The 19,564-nt window shown below is 41.7% G+C and overlaps 1 protein-coding gene across 2 annotated transcripts; it reads right to left on the reverse strand.

The window, feature by feature from the left end:
• Window positions 1-1,222: 1,222 nt before the first annotated feature.
• Window positions 1,223-3,978, reverse strand: LOC129855633 (regulator of G-protein signaling 5-like). Of its 2 annotated transcripts, none has more exons than XM_055923500.1 (4): window positions 3,838-3,978; window positions 3,434-3,579; window positions 2,772-2,938; window positions 1,223-2,585 (listed from the first exon to the last, which is right to left on the reverse strand). In XM_055923500.1, exons 1-4 carry the CDS (start codon window positions 3,876-3,878, stop codon window positions 2,385-2,387), a joined length of 555 nt encoding a protein of 184 aa, XP_055779475.1. In that variant the 5' UTR covers window positions 3,879-3,978; the 3' UTR covers window positions 1,223-2,384. The 2 variants fall into 2 exon arrangements, with proteins under 2 accessions (XP_055779475.1, XP_055779477.1); XM_055923502.1 differs by having other exon boundaries at window positions 3,743-3,971.
• Window positions 3,979-19,564: the final 15,586 nt, after the last annotated feature.

A 19,564-nucleotide genomic window follows, 5' to 3' on the forward strand; every position in this document is an offset into this window, starting at 1 on the left:
TGGCAGTTTGATGTGCTTTAAGAGTATATTGTTCCTAACAATATGTCTAAAAATAAGCAAAATCAAAAAGGGTACTTTTGAGATATTAATAATTATATTTTTTAATGTTGAATGTTTATCCATAATGTAGCAATACTCCATATTTTAGAGCACACTATAAGGAGTATAATGACAATAAGATGTTGTCTGCACCATGTATGGTTCACCGGTGATAGGGTCTTACAGGAGGCATGAATAGCTCTACAAAGGGCCTAACATGGCCACTTTCATCATGATTTTCTTTTGTGATCCATGTAATAAGCATGTTAAACATCGTTCCTCCCAATTAAGTTTTATGTGAGAATTGCTATAACAATCTAAACAAGTACCCACATTATTTTCGGGCTATGCTGACATGTAATAGTGATAATACTGTGGTTGACAGGGCTGCTACAACTGTGGTTGTAGCAGCCCTGTCACAACGCTAGCTTGATTTATGTCCTTTATTGTCAAAGATCGATGACTTGTCCAAACAAATATAACTAACAAGGCTTTATGACTCTCTATTACGTAGATGCTCTCACACTATCTCCCTTTTATTTCCTGTTTCCAAGAACTAACTTCCATTTCAAACCATGTGAAACGAAAGCTCACATAGTCAACACAATGCACATACAATGCACAATGGGACAAAAGCATTGTCCGTTAGCTGACAAGAACATTTAGTGTTCCTGATGCTTTGTAATACAGGCCAAGCAGTTGCCTTGGTGACCCAATCAGTGTATGGCGTGACACCTGCTAGTTCATCTCACTGCAGAGTGGGCTTAATAAAAATAATCACAGGCTCATAGAAATCATAGTAATGATAGAGTATGAGCAAACATGTTCTATCATCATCCGGAGAGAGGAAATAGTGTTATTAAATGAAGTCGGATATCCTATCGCATTGAGATGGATGCTGCCTAGCTTCCTAAGGATAGGCTCTGTTTAGTATCCAAGGATAAAACGTTTAAAATAAATGGATAATTCTGTATATGCTTCTTATGAATTATGCAGTGAGAATGTTAGTATTTTTTTAAACAGTGTTGTACTACACTGTCAAAATCATATATCTCGACTTTGCTATTCATTTTCCGAATCAATATTGGGTGTCTGCAAATCTTCTCAAACTTTGACCGTCACTGACTCATATTAACTATTTGCGTATGGAAGTGATATAATCAAAAGTAAGACAAAGACACAGTTTCAATATTCAAAAGTTAGTTTTTTATTCAAATAACTTAGCATATTCTTTCTGTCCTTTAAAAACAACAACAGTATCAGACAACAGTAGAAATCAGACAACAGTAGAAATATATTTCACAGTTTTTTCTTCCTCTCTTTGTCTTGTTAAATACATTATTTAACACATAGAGACAACATAACTGAGTAGAAACAAATAACAGTGTAAATACTCATTTGCATGTAGAAAACATGCAGGGTTCAGGAGTAACTGATTACATGCAATCAATTACATGTAATCTGATTACAAAAAAACAAACTGCAACTGTAATCAGTTACAGTACGTTACCAGCAAAACTATTATAATCAGATTACAGGTACTTTGTAAGAACTCGATGATTACTTCACAGATTACGTCTAAATTCAGCAAGGATGTTTGAGGAAAAATACATTTACACCTTTCTGTTTTCTCAATGACAATCAATTCAGCATTGAAAAAAGGCCAAGTTTAATTGTTCCACCTTAGTGGGTCTGACCACAAGTCAAGGACCACTGTGATGACACACCAAATGCGTTTGATGGATCCTTTTTGTTTTCTTCTAAAGCCTCTTAAGGGGAAAGTCATCTAAATGTAATCCAAAAGTTACTTTACTGATTACAATTTTGGACAAGTAACTGTAATGGATTACATTTACAAAGTAACATACCCAACCTTGAAAACATGTCTAGTTACGAACACAGTTAGACATTGATGCAATAGAATGAGACACTATATCAGTGTACCTTTGATTGTTAAAGTTCAACTCATTGTCAATGCATCCTTTGCACACTCCCTTCAGCCCACTCTGTATCTCCGTACATTCACTAATGATAGGCCACATCATGTGGTGATATTGCCATCTCGGTTCTTGTCCCAGCTTCTTTCCATATGGGGTATCACCCCGTCTGTCTTTTCTCTTTCTCTTTCCCTCCTTCAGAGCTCTATGGTGATTGACAGTCTTCATCTTTCAAAATAGCTGGCATCAGAATTTCTCCATCTCTTGTCCGTTCATGACGAGACATCTGTCCCTTTCCATCGTTAGATATTCCCATCTTAAGGCTTCACGCCTGGTCAACGTTCTACGTCGATAAGTTCCTTTTCTGTTCAAACTTTAGATGACCACACTAGGTCCAATGCTACTAGTTCACGCCTTCTTGGAGGTGGATGTGCACTTGGCACAGAGCTGGCTGATCAGGTCTTTGTAAGCCGGGGAACGGAGGAAGCGAGGGTAGCAGTCCTTTGCCATGAGAAGATAGATCCTGTGCTGGGCCATGTCGAAACAGGAAGTAGATGGATCTTTCAGGTTGGCCCTGGTGATGTCACGAGTCTCGTGGTCAATGTTCACCTGGAGATAGAGAATGGAGAGAGAGAGGTCAGTCAGCTGCTGCAGTCTGAATGAAGATGTGTCATTTCTTATTTATCGTTGTAATAAAGTTGTAATTTATAGTTGTAATAAAGATCATTGAAATTATGATGCCAAAGAAATGTCATTGGTGAGGGAGAATAAAGCAAGCTGTTGAGGGATGCATACCTCTCGGGGTGCGTCGGTGCAGATGAACTCATCATAGATTCTCTGGGCTTTGGCGGCCAGCTTGGCAGCAGACTTAGTGCTCCTGAAGTCCTCACAGGCAAAGTAGAACGCAATGTTTTCCTCACTGAACTCTGACACCAGGAAATCTGTGAAGGCTATCAGTCCATCTGATGAAGAGAGAGCGAAAGTGAGAGAGAGATTAATATTGATACAGTTCAATAACAAGGAAGCTATGTAGTAGGCTATCCCAGCATCTGTGTCCTTGCATTACCTACTGTGTGGGTATGTGTGTGTACATTCGTGTGTGTGTACATGTGTGTGTCTCTACATGTGTGTACAAGTGTATGCATTTGTCTGTATCTTGTGGAATAACCCCCAGCACTGTGCCAGCATGTGTATTCTACAGCAGCGGCTGTGTGATGTTGTGAGGATCAAATCTCTTATCTTCGTAATTAGCAAGCTCCCAGTAATACTCTATAAGCACCTGGGGCTAAAATGAAACAATATATATATATATATATATATAAACATTTTTAAATGGGACAAAATATCCTACTCTAACCTAAGTGCAGAATTAAAGGTTTATTTTCGTCGCATCTCTGCAGAACTAGTTGTGTGTGTGTGTATATGTGTGTGTGCAGTGAAGAGTAAGGTTTACTTACGTTTATTGGACAGCAGCTTTTCGAAAGACTCTTTCCACCTCATGCATTCTTCCAGAGTAGGTCTAGTTTTGCCTATTTTGCAGCTTGATAGACTCCAGTTGGGTTTTTGCAGAAAGTTGACCATTCTTGATTTCAGTTCCTTGGCCCTAAGGAGAGAGAATAATATCATAGGTAAGATAAATAATGCACAAGTCCTTGAATTGAGTCCTTGTTCAGTACAATATTTTGATACTAACTAGTCATTAACAAATCGAGACGCGTCTCCTCGCTACAAGCTCTAAATTTAGAATCCACTAAAACCGCCTTCACCTTCATCATTACAGAAGCTGGAAAGCCAAATAATAATCCCCTTTAATCCTTTAATCCAAATGCCAGAGAGAGCGACAGTGAAGAGTTGTATGTACCTTTCTAGGCAGGTGAAAGACAGAGCTAGTCCTTTGCACATAGTTGATGTGGATGGCAGAAAGCGGTACGTAGTGTAGGTAAGTAAATCCTTTGAGTTGAGGCGAGCAGTTGGACTGAGATCAACAGAGTGTGTCTGCAGTGAGGGAGCAGAGAGCTTTTATCCCCCAGCCTGAGACTTGTCATCAGCCTACTCAGCCAATGACACGGCCTCGAGGCTGTGTGTGTGTGTGTGTGTGCACGCGCGCACACGTGTGTGAGAGAGGGAGATACAGAGAGAGAGATGGGGAAGGAGCACGAAAAATAGGAAGGGAGGGAGGGTGTGAGAGAGAGAAAGAAAGAGGGAAATATAGGAGAGCGAGAGATGGAGGGCGAAGCTGTGAAATTACTTTTCAACATCCCTGAAATCAAACAAGTCTTTTGTGTTGTTTGTTTTCTTTCTGCTCTCTGAAAACATGTTATTGTCCGATTGGACAAAATTAATCTCCCACTTACATGGGCCAGTGGGTGTTTGTGTGTGTGTGTGTGTGTGTGGGTGTGGGTGTGGGTGTGTGTGTGTGTGTGTGTGTGTGTGTGTGTGTGTGTGTGTGTGTGTGTGTGTGTGTGTGTGTGTGTGTGTGTGTGTGTGTGTGTGTGTGTGTGTGTGTGTGCATGCATGGATGTGTTTGTATGCATATGTTTATGCGTGTATGTGTGGCAGTGTTTACTAACCATAAGGAAGAGGTGTCAACATGTTCACTGTTATATCCACCACCTGTTGGACGTCACCTCGACAAGGATGCTCTTCCTTTGTCTGTTGTTAATAATGATCACTGCTTGGAAACACACACACAGGAGACAACAGGGGAGATAAAATGAGAATACAGTAATAACCCCATAACAGAGATGATCTCATACTGTAGATACAAATAGTCCAGGTGCCTCATTTATCAATCATGCACAGGCACACATTTTTTACAATAATAATCCATATTAAGTACAGTAATTTGTTCAATTAGAGGCATGTGTGAAAGTTTTATAAATCACACTTTTTCTATGTGTTTTAAATTTAATTTGTAAGTAGTATTTTATAATAACTACACAATATTGATAAATGAGGCCCTAGGGCTTGTTTCAGGGAAGGAAATGTGGTTTGATTATTTAGTCATGTTTAATGATCATTATAACATTTGATTGGATATACACGGCTCCTTGATATTCCACAAATGGAAAGGTTGATAGCATCTCCGGTAAATGACTGCAGATGCTATCACCTTTCCTTTTTTTAGGAAAATCAAGGATCTACAATGACTCAGATAAACACCTCATTCCAGTGGCGCCACATATACTGTATATGTTAAAGTTTACTGGAACCAGGAACCACTTAAGATAAATAATGTTGTACCTGCACCTCACATTCAGGAGAAAACACAGGACAAATATTAATTTGGGAAATACAACACAAACAGATGTAATAACACAAACACACACCACAATGAAACTGAAACTCCCATCATCATACCCATTGTTTTGAGCCCCTTTTCAATAAACTCTCTACACAACAGCTCTGCCCATATAGTTGCATGTACAGTATATCATCATAATGTCATCAGAGACAGGTGCATCATTTTCATTGCCCATCCTTCTTACATGAGAGAAAAAAAAACATATGACTGTGCAATACACAAACATAATGAATCAGAACATTAATAAAGCGTAGTTAGCGATGATGAGGATGAATCAACCTGCATCATCAGTGTATGATTCATAGAATAGACCCTAGGGACCATTCGGGTTAGCTAACGCTCCACACAGGGGCATCATACACCAATTATTTTAGAAGGGGCCACAAATTACGTAGGATGTAGAAGGGGAAAGTTGGAGAATTTAGCATTTTTCAAACACCTGAAACAGCTTTTTCCTGCCATCTAGAACCATAATCATTATGGCTAATTCTATGTAAACAATATGTGCATTTCTCTGCATAGGTTATATCAGTGATAATGACCGAGAAGCCGGTGTTTGTTGGCTATATTGACACGGGTGTTGTTAGGCCCGAGACGAAGTCGAGCGCTGGCAAACTGTGCCAATATATCTATGAAACACCGGATAATGATCACCTAATAATGATCGACATATTTTCATTAAAAACAATTTTCGTATTAATTTATTTGTACTAGTTCATCCTTCCACAAGATATAATCCCGACACAAATCTAGGGTTACTAGAGACGCGACCTAGTCGATCGTTATTTTTGTTCTGTATCTATGGACAGTCGTTCGTTCCCAGTCGTTCGTTCTTTTTGTTCTGTATGTATAGACGCGACCCAGTCGTTCGTTCTAAATGTTCCATTGCCATGCTGACTGGCAACGTTCTTATCCCTTGCCTGCTAGCTAGCCAACTACGGCTAATTTACTGTCACGTCAAAAAGTGAATACTGAATAACAGCAAAATAGCTGCATTTGCAATTGTTTAAGCTGTTTTCTAGTTAAGATGTATTTGGATACATCCATAGCAATGCACTTATGATGCGTGACTTTGCCTGGCAGAAAAAAATGTGCTCTCTTGTCAGGACACTGTTCAGACAAAAGAAACAAAATCCATGATGTTCATTTTAATTAATTTTAATAAATGAAAACATACATTCCCTTTGTTATCCACGACAGCTGACTTAAGTGATAATGCCCGAGAAGCCAGTGTTTGTTGGATATATTGGCACGGGTGTCTCCCTTGGGCCCAGACGATTCTTTGTGACCTTGTTATATGCGAGAGTGGCGTATCTGAGAGAGAGAATACATTGTTATAGTTTTGTTTTCGAGTAGCCTAATTATGAGTGCAACTTAGAAATAACACAAACAGGCAATGAACAACATACCTTAGACCATTCTCGTCTGTTTTTATAAGGAATGAGTTGAGCTTTAATCGTCTGTTCCCCTCTTTTCCTCTTTGACCCAGATGTAACTGGCGGTCGAACCACACTTTCTGGACCAGACCCCTTGGTGTACCGGGATTCAGAGCCTGAGTGTAGGTTTTTCCATCTGTTGGTGTGCAACACTTGCATAAAAGGTTAGCCTTATTTTCAGCACCAGCCACTGTTCACCTCCTATTGATCGCTAGTTGTTTTTTTAAATTGAACCCTTATTTAACTAGGCAAGTCAGTTAAGAACAAATTCTTATTTACAATGACGGCCTACCCCGGCCAAACCCGGATGATGCTGGGCCAATTGTGAGCTGCCCTATGGCACTCCCAATCATGGTCGGATGTGATACAGCCTGAATTCAAACCAAGGACTGTAGTAAAGCCTCTTGCACCGAGATGCAGTGCCTAAGACTGCTGTGCCACTTGGAAGCCATGGCCAAAATATATATACTGTGTATGTATATAATGTTTTCAGAACATTAACCATGTGTTGGTAGATACGTGTGTAGGTAGATGTGGAAAGATAGACAGAAATGATTTGTTGTAAGTTGGGTGGGGTTCAAACCTAGCTCAAGTTGGGGAGGGGGTTTCACACCTAGCTCAGCTATTAGACAATTCTATAGTAAAGGATGAATAGTCTATTGTTCAGCTAATAGCCCATCCTTCTATGCTTGTGAAAAACTAATAATAATACCTTTTCCCCTTTCCACGTTAAAGATTCCAATTGATAAAGTGTTTTTAGCCACAACCAGCCACAACCCCAATTAATACATTTGGGCAGAGTCAATAGCGTGCTAGACTTCGGGCTATAATGTTGAGGGTTCGAAACCTGCTCCCTGCTAGTTTCATTGCATTATTATGCCTGTCTCAGAGCAAATAGCCTGGATTGTTATTCCCATCTCGTTCCTTGCCGTCATTCTCCGCCTGAGTGGCTCGCTTGTGGGTGTGCTGGCAGGATGTACTGTTTTTTATTCTGTATATATGAATTACAAATCAGCCTTTACTTAAATTATGTTTCTGGTCTATTGCATAGTTACAATGTATAATCATTGATGTCCCAGGAGCAGGAGTGGTAAACAACGTTGAAGTGTACAATTGTAATACATCATTCAAAGAATGGAGTTTGATACACCTTGTATTGGATATGACTGAAAAAAACCTTGCAAAATAGCGATTTTCATAAATTAACTTTTTGTCAAAAAAATATGCACTATCGTTTGTCTCTACATTAACTAACATATTCCTCTCAATTGTACATTTTTTGCTTGACTTGTTATGATGTTATAATTACTTACATTTGCTTCCACCATAATGTTTTGTCAGCCATCTTTGCTGAAGCCACCAGGGACGAGTGGCTCGCATCAAATTCTTAATTGGAACCACTCGATATGATTGGTCATATAAAAACCTTGGCATCCAAATGCTGAAAATGAGTGCTCTAACTCCCCCTGGTGGTGGTCTGGAGCAATGAAGCCGTGACGCTAGGTACCTCTAAGTCCCGCGGTGTAAGCTCGCAACTTTTAAAGGAGGAACCACTGTATGTATCACATGATTATGAAGACATAAATGTATGAAAATGTGTACACTTTTTTCAAATTGATGTCATTCTGTCTATTAATGTTATGTATTATGTCATGTTTTATGTTTTGTGTGGACCCAAGGAAGAGTAGCTGTTGCTTTAGCATCAGCTATTGTGGATGCCATTAAAATATAATAAAATACTAGTAATTGCATGCTTTTCTAAAGTCTAACAGCCTTGCCAGCAGGCATGCCAGCTAAGATAGTTAGACAAGCTACTTTAATTTGATTGATGGTCTGAAATGGCTTGGTAGCTAGTTATGAGGTTGGGAGATTGGGATCCTATCTAGCTGTCTAGCTAAAGCCAACTTCATAACATTTCTAGGTGGCTAGTATTACAGAGAAACAACAAAACGTTTTCATTTTATTATTCATCAAAAAGAAATCAATAGGCTATATAGCTTGATCAAATTAATTTACAAACATACCTACTTGCGAGTCCTCCCTATCACCGTCAGCTAAAATCAAATCAACCACTGTATGTGTCAGTCTGCACTCTCTCTCCTCTTCCACTCATGATACTGCACACACTACTATCTAGCATCCTGCCTAGCATATCTTTGCTCCGTGCACCTGGGAAGGAACCACTTACTAGGGAGAATAGGGGGAAGGGGGGCTGGACAGTGTGCCCCCTCCACAAAATACCACTGACAGATCTTTTTATAAATAATTATGATAATGACATTTTATTTTATTTTTTATTTTTTAAATCTGAGGGCATTGGTTGTTGTGCCCCCTATGGGCATGATGCCACTGGCTCCACAACACAGTATCTTAACCACGATGCAAAAGAACATTCGATTAGGATTTAATACGAGCGTATAAAAGGTCTCTCTGGTCCCTAGAAAGGCCTGGGGGAACCCACCCACACATACAGACACACAGTCATCACACTACTGTCATCACACACTAAGGTCTGTTTGTTCCTCCATCAATCTGTTAGGAAGAGAGGGAGGAAGAGTCTGTTCAAGGAGGGAAATAATGTGTTTGTTGTGTAAGATGAAGCACAAAACAAGTTCTCCAGAAGCTGTGAAGAATCTGTCTCTCTCTGTCTCTCGTTGAGTCTTCCCCCCCCCCCCCCTCCTCCCCCCAGCCGAGTTGATTTAGTACGTCATTTTAGGCGTAAACTGAAAAAAAGGGTACGATCCTTAAGAGGTTTTAAACTGTCTCCCCCTTCATCTACACCAATTGAAGAGGATTTAACAAGTGATATCGAAAAGAGTCATAGCATTCACTTGGATTCACCTGGTCAGTCTATTTGGTATTTGGTATTTTATTCGGATCCCCATTAGCTGTTGGAAAAGCAGCAGCTACTCTCCCTTGGGTCCACACAAAACATGAAACATAATACAGAATGACATAATGCAGAACATCATTAAACAAGAACTGCTCAAGGACAGAACTACATACTTTTTTAAAAGGCACGCGTAGCCTACATATCAATGCATACACACAAACTATCTAGGTCAAATAGGAAGAGGCGTTGTGCCGTGAGGTGTTGCTTTCTCTCCTTTGTGAGCCCAGGCTTGATGTTTATTTGAGCAATATGAGATGGAAGGAAGTTCCATGGAATAAGGGTTCTATATAATACTGTACGTTTTCTTGAATTTGTTCTGGATTTGCGGACTATGAAAAGACCCCTGGTGGCATGTCTGGTGGGATAAGTGTGTGTGTCAGAGCTGTGTGTAAGTTGACTATGCATACAATTTGGGATTTTCAACACATTAATGTTTCTTATAAAAAGAAGAAGTGATGCAGTCAGTCTTTCTTCAACTCTTAGCCAAGAGAGACTGGCATGCATAGTGTTAATATCAGCCCTCTGATTACAATTAAGATTAAAACGTGGCGCTCTGTTCTGGGCCAGCTGCAGCTTAACTAGGTCTTTCCTTGCAGCATTGGACCAGACAACTGGACAATAATCAAGATTAGACAAAAGTAGAGCCTGCAGAACTTGCTTTTTGGAGTGTGGTGTCAAAAAAGTAGAGCTTCTCTTTTTTTACGGCTAGACCTCTCCCCATCTTTGCAACCATTGTATCTATGTGTTTTGACCATGACAGTTTACAATCTAAGGTAACACCAAGTAATTTAGTCTCCTCAACTTGTTCAACAGCCACACCATTCATTATCAGATTCATCTGAGTTCTAGCACTTAAAGAATGAGTTATACCAAATACAATGCTCTTAGTTTTAGAGATGTTCAGGACCAGTTTATTACTGGCCATCCATTCCAAAACAGACTGCAACTCTTTGTTAAGGGTTTTAGTGACTTCATTAGCTGTGGTTGCTGATGTGTATATGGTTGAATCATTAGTATACATGGACACACATGCTTTGTTTAATGCCAGTGGCCGGTCATTGGTAAAAATAGAAAAGCGTAGAGGGCCTAGATAGCTGCCCTGCAGTACACCACACTTTACATGTTTGACATTAGAGACGGTTCCATTAAAGAAAACCCTTTGAGTTCTATTAGATAGATAGCTCTGAATCCATTATATGGCAGAGGTTGAAAGCCATAGCACCTAAGTTTTTTTAACAACATGTTATGGTCAATAATATCAAAGGCTGCACTGAAATCTAACAGTACAGCTCCCACAATCTTCTTATCAATTTCTTACAACCAATCATCAGTCATTTGTGTCAGTGCAGAACATGTTTAGTGCCCTTCTCTAAAAGCATGCTGAAAGTCTGTTTACAGAGAAATAGCATTGCATTTGGTCAAACACAATTTTTTCCAACAGTTTGCTAAGAGCTGGCAGCAAGCTTATAGGTCTGCTGTTAGAACCAGTAAAGGCCGCCACACCACTCTTGGGTAGTGGAATTACTTTGGCTTCCCTCCAGGTGTCAATGCCAGGAGGCATTGCACTGCTCTTCAAACTGCTTTTCATTCATTATTTGTATTTTTATGCGTGAATATAATTAATCACTGTTTGTCGTGGGCATTTCCTGCCTAAGTTTGCCCACTTTGCCAATGAAATAATCATTAAAATAATTGTCAACATCAAATGGTTTTGTAATGAATAAGCCACCTGATATGTCAAGGAAAGAGCAGGTATTCTTAATATTTTGTATACTCAGTGTATACAAAAAAAAGTAAAGATTTATGTTAAAATTAAGGATTCTATATGGCCGTGAAGTTCAGCTATAGAAAGGCGAATCATATAAGGGATGTTTTACACAGGTCTAGTAATAGTTCCCAGTAGCCTTTTGGTCTGCATTTGGGATTCTGAAAATATACAAAAACAACTGATTGTCTGTCACTGTTAGATGCTTGATATAACATAATCACACAGACTGTTATAAGATCCCCTGATAAGGACAATACCCTGCACACAAGCAGATGAGAAGATAAAATACTGTATCAACCAACGATATATCCATTCACACATAATTTCATATGGAAATATTAATTAGAAGCGTCTCTATTCTTTAATTAATTCCGTTCTGGTCTTTCATGGAATGTGCTTGATTATTTCCCGACATAGCCTCTCTGAACCGGTCTGCTGGCGCTTTGTAGTGGTGCTGTGTAGCAGCACTGAGTGTGTTATTCTGCAACAAATAGCCATCTGTTTATCTAACTATCTGTTGAAACTCCAATTTACTTGTCACATGTGCTGAATACAACAGGTGTAGACATTACCGTGAAATGCTTACTTACAAGCTGTAAAAAAAAATGCATTGTTGGTTAACTAAGTTTGCTAAAATAATTAACGAAAAGTTAAATAAACTAAAGTTAAAAAAAGACAATAAATAACAATAACGAGGCTATATATAAGGGGTACCGGTACCGAGTCAATGTGCGGGGGTACAGGCTAGTCGACGTAATTTAGGTAATATGTACAGTACATGTAGGTAGGTGTAAAGTGACTATGCATAGATAATAAACAGCAGCATAAAAGTAGCAGCAGCGTAAAAAAGGGGGTCAATGCAAATAGTCCAGGTAGCCATTTGATTCATTGTGCAGAAGTCTTATGGCTTGGGGGTAGAAGCTGTTAAGGAGCGTTTGGGACCTAGACTTAGCGCTCTGGTACCACTTGCCATGCAGTAGTGGAGAGAACAGTCTATGACTTGAGTGGCTGGAGTTTTTGACAATTTTTAGGGCCTTCCTCTGACACCGCCTAGTCTAGTTGTCCTGGATGGCAGGAAGCTTAGCCCCAGTTATGTCCTTTGTAGCGCCTTGCAGTCGAATGCCTTGCAGTTGCCCCCCCCCCCCCCCCTGTGATGCAACCAGTCAGCAGTTGTGTAAAGTACTACTTAAGTAGTTTTGTGGGGTGTCTGTACTCTACTTTACTATTTATATTTGAACAACTTTTACTTTTACTTCACTACATTGCTAATGAAACTAATGTACTTGTTTACGCCATACATTTTCCCTGACACCCAAAAGTAATCATTACATTTTGAATGCTTAGCAGGACAGGAAAATGGTCCAATTCCCACACTTATCAAGAGAACATGCTGTCACGCCCTGGCCTTTATTCTCTATTTTGGTTAGGCTAGGATGTGACTAGGGTGCGCATTCTAGTTTCTTTATTTCTATGTTTTCTGTTTCTATGTTTTGGCCGGGTATGGTTCTCAATCAGGGACAGTCTATCGTTGTCGCTGATTGGGAATCATACTTAGGCAGCCTGTTTTCCACCTTAGTGGTGGATAGTTGACTTTGTTAGTGGCCTGTATAGCCCTAGTAAGCTTCACGTTCGTCTTTGTTGTTTCTTGTTGTTGATGGCGACATTCGTAATAAAAAGAAATGTACGCTCACCACGCTGCACCTTGGTCCGGTCATTTCCCTGACGACGTTCGTGACAGAACTACCCACCACAAACGGACCAAGCGGCGTGGCCGGGAGGAGCAGCGTTTTCTGGAGGAATGGACATGTGAGGACATCCTGAATGGGAAATGATCCTGGATGTGGGAGGAGATCCTGGCGGGAAAGGATCGCCTGCCCTGGGAGCAGGTGGAAGCAGCGAGTAAAGCGGAGGCAGCGAGAAAAAGGGCCCAAGAGTACACAGGGTCACGGCTTAGACGAAAGACCGGGAGGCCTCTCCCCAAAAATATTTTTAGGGTGCACACGGGGAGTGTGGCAGAGTCAGGATTCAGACCTGAGCCAACTCCTCGTGCTTACCGTAAGGAGCGTGGTACTGGTCAGGCACCGTGTTATGCGGTGAAGCGCACGGTGTCTCCAGTGCGCGTTCGCAGCCCAGCGCGTTTCATTCCAGCTCCCCGCATCGACCGGGCTAGAGTGGGCATCCAGCCAGGACGGATGGTGCCGGCTCAGCGCATCTGGCCGCCAGTGTGTCTCTACGGCCCAGGATATCCTGCGCCGGCTCTGCGCACTGTGTCTCCGGTGCGTCTGCACAGCCCAGTGCGTCCTGTGCCAGCGCCCCGCATTTGCCGGGCGAAGGTAACCATCAAGCCAGAACTGGTTGTGCAGGCTCTACGCTCGAGACCTCCAGTGCGCCTCCAGGGCCCAGTGTATCCAGTGCCTGCTCCAAGAACCAGGCCTCCAGTATGTCTCTCCAGCCTGGTGAGTCCTGTGCCTGCTCCCAGAACCAGGCCTCCTGTATGTCTCCCCCCAGCCGGGTGAGTCCTGTGCCTGCTCCCAGAACCAGGCCTCCTGTATGTCTCCCCAGCCTGGTGAGTCCTGTGCCTGCTCCCAGAACCAGGCCTCCTGTATGTTTCCCCAGCCTGGTAAGCCTTGTGGCAGCTCCACGCACCAGGCTGTCCATACGTCTCCTCACTCCAGTGATAATCCATGGTACGAAGCCTCCAGTGATGATCCACGGCACGAAGCCTCCAGTGATGATCCGTGGCACGAAGCCTCCAGTGGTGATCCATGGCACGAAGTCTCCAGTGATGATCCATGGCACGAAGCCTTCAGTGTTGATCCATGGCATGAAGCCTCCAGTGATGATCCATGGCACGAAGCCTCCAGTGACGATCCATGGCACGAAGCCTCCAGTGATGATCCATGGCACGAAGCCTCCAGTGATGATTCATGGCACGAAGCCTCCAGTGATGATTCATGGCACGAAGCCTACAGTGATGATCCCCAGTCCGGGGCCTGCAGCGAGAGTCCCCAGTCCAGAGGCGCCACCAAAGTGGGGGGAGCCAGAGGTGGAGCGGGGTTTGCGTCCCGCACCGGAGCCACCACCGAGTTGGATGCCCACCCGGACCCTCCCCTATAGAGTCAGGTTTTGCGGCCGAAGTCCGCACCTTTTGGGGGGGTACTAGGGTTTTTGTTGTTTCTTGTTTTTGTTGGCGAAATTCATAATAAAAAGAAATGTACGCTCACCACGCTGCACCTTGGTCCGGTCATTTCCCTGACGACGTTCGTAACACATGCCTGGTCATCCCCACTGCCTCTGAACTGTCAGACTCACTTAACACACATGTTTCCTTTGTAAATTATGTCTGTGTGCCCCTGGCCTTCAGTACATTTAAAAAACAAGAAAATGGTGCCGTCTGGTTAGTTTATTATAAGGAATTTTAAATGATTTATAAGTGTACTTTTACTTTGATACTTAAGTATATTTAAAACCAAACACTTTTAGACTTTTACTGGGTGACTTTCACTTTTACATGAGTCATTTTCTATTAAGGCATCTTTACTTTGACTAAATTATGACAATTGGGTCCTCTTGAGGGTGCAGCTGAATAACTTCTTGAGGATCTGAGGACCCATGCCAAATCTTTTCAGTCTACTGAGGGAGAATAGGCGTTGTTGTGCCCTCTTCACAACTGTCTTGGTGTATTTGGGCTGGGATAGTTTGTTAGTGATGTGGACATCAAGGATCTTGAAGCTCTAAACCCGCTCCACTACAGCCCCGTCGATGTGAATGGGGGTGTGCTCTGCATTCCTTTTGAGGGATAGGTTGTGGTGCTGGCACCACACTGCAAGGTCTGTGACCTCCTCCCTATAGGCTCTCATTGTTGCCTGTGATCAGGACTTCCACCGTTGTGTCATCAGCAATCTTAATGATGGTGTTGTAGTCGTGTATGGCCACACAGTTGTGGGTGAAGAGAGGGGAGGGGGACGAAGTATTTACCCCTGAGAGGCCCCTGTGTTGAAGATCAGTGTGGCAGATGTGTTGTTGCAAACCCTTACCACCTGGCGGCAGCCTGTCAGGAAGTCCAGCATCCAGTTGCAGAGGGAGGTGTTCAGTCCCAGGGTCCTTTGCTTAGTGATGAGCTTTGAGGGCACTATGGTGTTAAACGCTGAGCTGTAGTCAATGAACAGCATTCTCACGTAGGTGATTCTTTTGTCCAGGTGGGAAAGGGCAGTGTGGAGAGCAATAGAGATTGTGTCATCTGTGGATATGTTGAGGCGGTATGTGAATTGGAGTGGGTCTAAGGTTTCTGGGAAGATGGTGTTGATATGAGCCATGACCAGCCTTTCAAAGCACTTCATGGTTACAGACGTGGGGTCTACGGAAAGGTGTTCTTGGGCACAGGGACTATGGTGGTCTGCTTGAAACATATAGGTATTACAGACTCAGTCAGGGTGAGGTTGAAAATGTCAGTGAAGACACTTTCCAGTTGGTCAACGCATGCTCTGAGTAGGCGTCCTAGTAATTTGTCTGGTCCTGTGGCCTTGTGAATGTTGACCTGTTTAAAGGTCTTAATCACATCAGCTATGGAGAGCGTGATCACACAGTTGTCCGGAACAGCTGGTACTCTCATGCATGGTTAAGTGGTGCTTAGCATGAAGTGAGCATAGAAGCATTTAGCTTATCTGGTAGGCTTGCATCACTGGGCAGCTCAAGGCTGGGTTTCCCTTTGTAATAATAGTTTGCAATCCCTGCCACATGCATTGAGTGTCAGGGCCTGTGTAGTAGGATTCAATCTTAGTCCTGTATTGACGGTTTGACTGTTTGAAGGTTCGTCAGAGGGCGAACCATCAAACAGTTCCTTGAAAGCGGCAGCTGTAGCCTTTAGCTCAGTGCGGATGTTGCCTGTAATCCATGGCTTCTGGTTGGGATATGTACGTACAGTCACTGTGGGGACGACTTCATTGATGCATTTATTGATGAAGCCAGTGACTGATGTGGTGTATTCCTCAATGTCATCGAGTGAATCCCGGAACATGTTCCAGTCTGTGCTAGCAAAACAGTCCTTTAGCTTAGCATCCACTTCATCTGACCACTTCTGTATTGAGCGAGTCACTGCTACTTCCTGCTTGAGTGTTTTCCTTTAAGCAGGAATCAGGAGGATATAATTATGGTCAGATTTGCCAAATGGAGGGTGAGGGAGAGATTTGCACATGTCTCTGTGTGTGGAGTAAAGGTGGTCTAGAGTTTTTTTCCTTCTGGTTGCACATGTGACATGCTGGTAGAAATGGGGTATCACTAACTTACGCAGCCACCACGTATCATAATTATACTTTACCTAGCCCCAAGGTATTATCAGTCTACTAGCCCCTTATACATTCTCTCCAAAGTTGCCCCTTGTATCTCATTTTATCCTTCCCCAGATCTCTCACTATGCTTTGCATTGCAGCTCCATTTGGCTCATACTGGGAGGAATGCATTAGGTATTGGGTATTAGATGCTCAGAGATGATGGATTCAGCTGCTTCTTTGAAGATGCTCTGCTTTCCACTGCTCTCAGGGAACATGAGATCAGTCTTGAAATGTTTTCAAAACATGTTTTCAATGTTTTCTAAATGGGTGGCCATGACCAATTGTTGGGTCACTGCTAGTTCATTCTGGGTCACAGGTAAAGACGAGGCTGGATCATCAATCATGTGTTGGGTCATGATTTGGGTCATGAAAAAATTATGAAGGCTTTTAGTCACACCCCCCAACTTATTATTTTTTTTACAAAAATGATGAGTGCTTTCATGAGTTCTCATGCACTTGTTTTTGTAAGTCAACCTTTATTCAAGAGAAAGTGTTCAAAGTGGCTAGCAAAAGAGAAGAGTTTAACTCTCTCTCCCTTGGAACAAATATTCTCCTGTTTGTACTTCCAACGGTGCAATATCCTGTACTTCTACTACACAAACATCAATAATTGCATTAAAACCTGTTGGGGATGGGGGCGCTGTTTAGACTATTTATGCTAATTTGGCTAATTTTTTAAACGGCTTCCCACAAAATCCTTGATCGTACAATATGCATATTATTATTATTATTGGATAAAAAACAGTCTATAGTTTCTATAGGAGTTGAAATTTTGTCTCTAAGTGGAACAGAGCCCATTCTACAGCAATTTCCCTGACATGGAGTCAGATTTGAGAAATGTTGGCCACTCTTCTGAAGTCAGTTAAAAGGGCACTGTCGTTGCTATGACTATACGGACACTTCTTACGTCTTCCCCTGGATGCCTTTACGTGATGATGATTCCAACGGGGTCGATTGCGCGTTCACAGGCCCTACAAATGAAAAAACCCTGAAGCTAGTCATTCTTTGGGAGCTGCGTCATGAGCCTAGAGGACACCGGCGCGCACCTGTTCCAAGCGTTAGTTTAGCCTGTTATATTTCTCCGGTCATCTTTTCACTCGTTATAGGAGTTAAAAACATCATAAGGTAGTTAATTTAAAGCGTTTTATAGCAATTTATATCCGTTTAGTGCGATTTTGGGACATTTATTTTTGCAACGATGTGAAAAGTTGGGCACGCTTTTCAGTTCATCCCGAACGCAGTTGACATTTCCACATGGCAAGAGGACAGCTTTCCACCAAAAGACGATTTCTCCCAAGAAAGGATCCTTTGCCCAAGATACTGATGGAAGAACAGCTCAAGGTAGGACATTTTTATTATGATAAATCGTGTTTCTGTCGAAACATTTTAGTGGCTTAGGACGCCATGTTTTTTGACGTAGCTTCGCTTGGCGCAAACTGTATTGAAAAGTAAGGATAAATTAAAAAATGTAATAACGCAATTGTATTAAGAATTAAATTGTCTATCAATCCCTGTCCACCCTATATTTTTTAGTCACGTTTATGAGTATTTATGTATAAGAGTAGATCACTGTCTAAGTGGCGCAAGGACTTTTTCTTTACCAGCTTGTCTACATTTCACATTGTCTAACCATGATTTTGGTGGCTAAATATAAACATTTTCGATCAAACTGTATATGCATGTTGTAATGTGATGTTACAGGAGTGTCATCGGAAGAATTCTGAGAAGGTTAGTGAAAAAATTAATATCTTTTGGCGATGTTGACTTTTATCGCTCACTTTGGCTAGAATCAATGCTGGGCTGCTAATTGCTATGTGCTAAGCTAATATAACGATTTATTGTGTTTTCGCTGTAAGACACTTAGAAAATCTGAAATATTGTCTGTATTCACAGGATCTGTGTCTTTCGATTCGTGTATGCTGTGTATTTTTACGAAATGTTTGATGATTAGTAGTTAGGTAAACACGTTGCTCATTGTAATTATTCTAGTCCATTTGTGATGGTGGGTGCAATTGTAAACTATGCCATCTACCTGAAATATGCACTTTTTTCTAACAAAACCTATCCCATACCATAAATATGTTATCAGACTGTCATCTAATGAGTTTTTTTGTTGGTTAGGGGCTATAAATATCTTAGTTTAGCCGAATTGGTGATGGCTACTGGTGTTGGTGGACAAATAAAAGATGGTGGATTATGCTAATGTGTTTTTAGGTAATAGATGTACATCTTTACATATTGTGTCTTCCCTGTAAAACATTTTAAAAATCGGAAATGTTGACTGGATTCACAAGATCAGTGTCTTTCATTAGCTGTATTGGACTTTAATGTGTGAAAGTTAAATATTTAAAAAAAATATTTTTTTTGAATTTCGCGGCACTGGTTTTTCAGTGGGGGGGGGGGGGGTGTGCCGCTAGCGCCACGCTGATCCTAGACAGGTTAATGTGAACAAATGATTATCGATGTAAACCAATCAGTATTGATCAGCAAGTGTACTTTCTGATTACTTTTTATTGAGTGTACTTTCTGTCATCGGACTGCTTTTTTCATAACTGTTATTCACCTCACCTGTCAACAGAAACAGTTCAGTGTTTCTGTAACGGCTGTCAATGTCGTTCTCCTCCTCAGACGTGGAGGAGCATGGATCGGACCAAGATGCGGAGTAGGAGGTATTCATGATTTTAATGGCAAACCAACAAACACTACAAATTAACAAAAACAACAAACGTGACTAACCTGCAACAGTCCTGTGTGGCCCAAACGCTAACACAGGAAACAAACACCCACAAAACACCAGTGAAACCCTGGCTGCCTTAGTATGACTCTCAATCAGAGACAAACGATACACACCTGTCTC

Source organism: Salvelinus fontinalis, chromosome 5 (assembly GCF_029448725.1).
Source record: "Salvelinus fontinalis isolate EN_2023a chromosome 5, ASM2944872v1, whole genome shotgun sequence".
NCBI classification, from domain to species: domain Eukaryota; kingdom Metazoa; phylum Chordata; class Actinopteri; order Salmoniformes; family Salmonidae; genus Salvelinus; species Salvelinus fontinalis.

Bases quoted from the DNA above. Each gene is read 5' to 3' on its own strand.
- LOC129855633 (XM_055923500.1), bottom strand. From the start codon at position 3,878: ATGTGCAAAGGACTAGCTCTGTCTTTCACCTGCCTAGAAAG. The intron at 2,939-3,433 runs GTAAGTAAACCT...TCTCTTCATCAG, and splicing joins AAAGCTGCTGTCCAATAAAC to ATGGACTGATAGCCTTCACA. The intron at 2,586-2,771 runs GTATGCATCCCT...CTCTATCTCCAG, and splicing joins GCACCGACGCACCCCGAGAG to GTGAACATTGACCACGAGAC.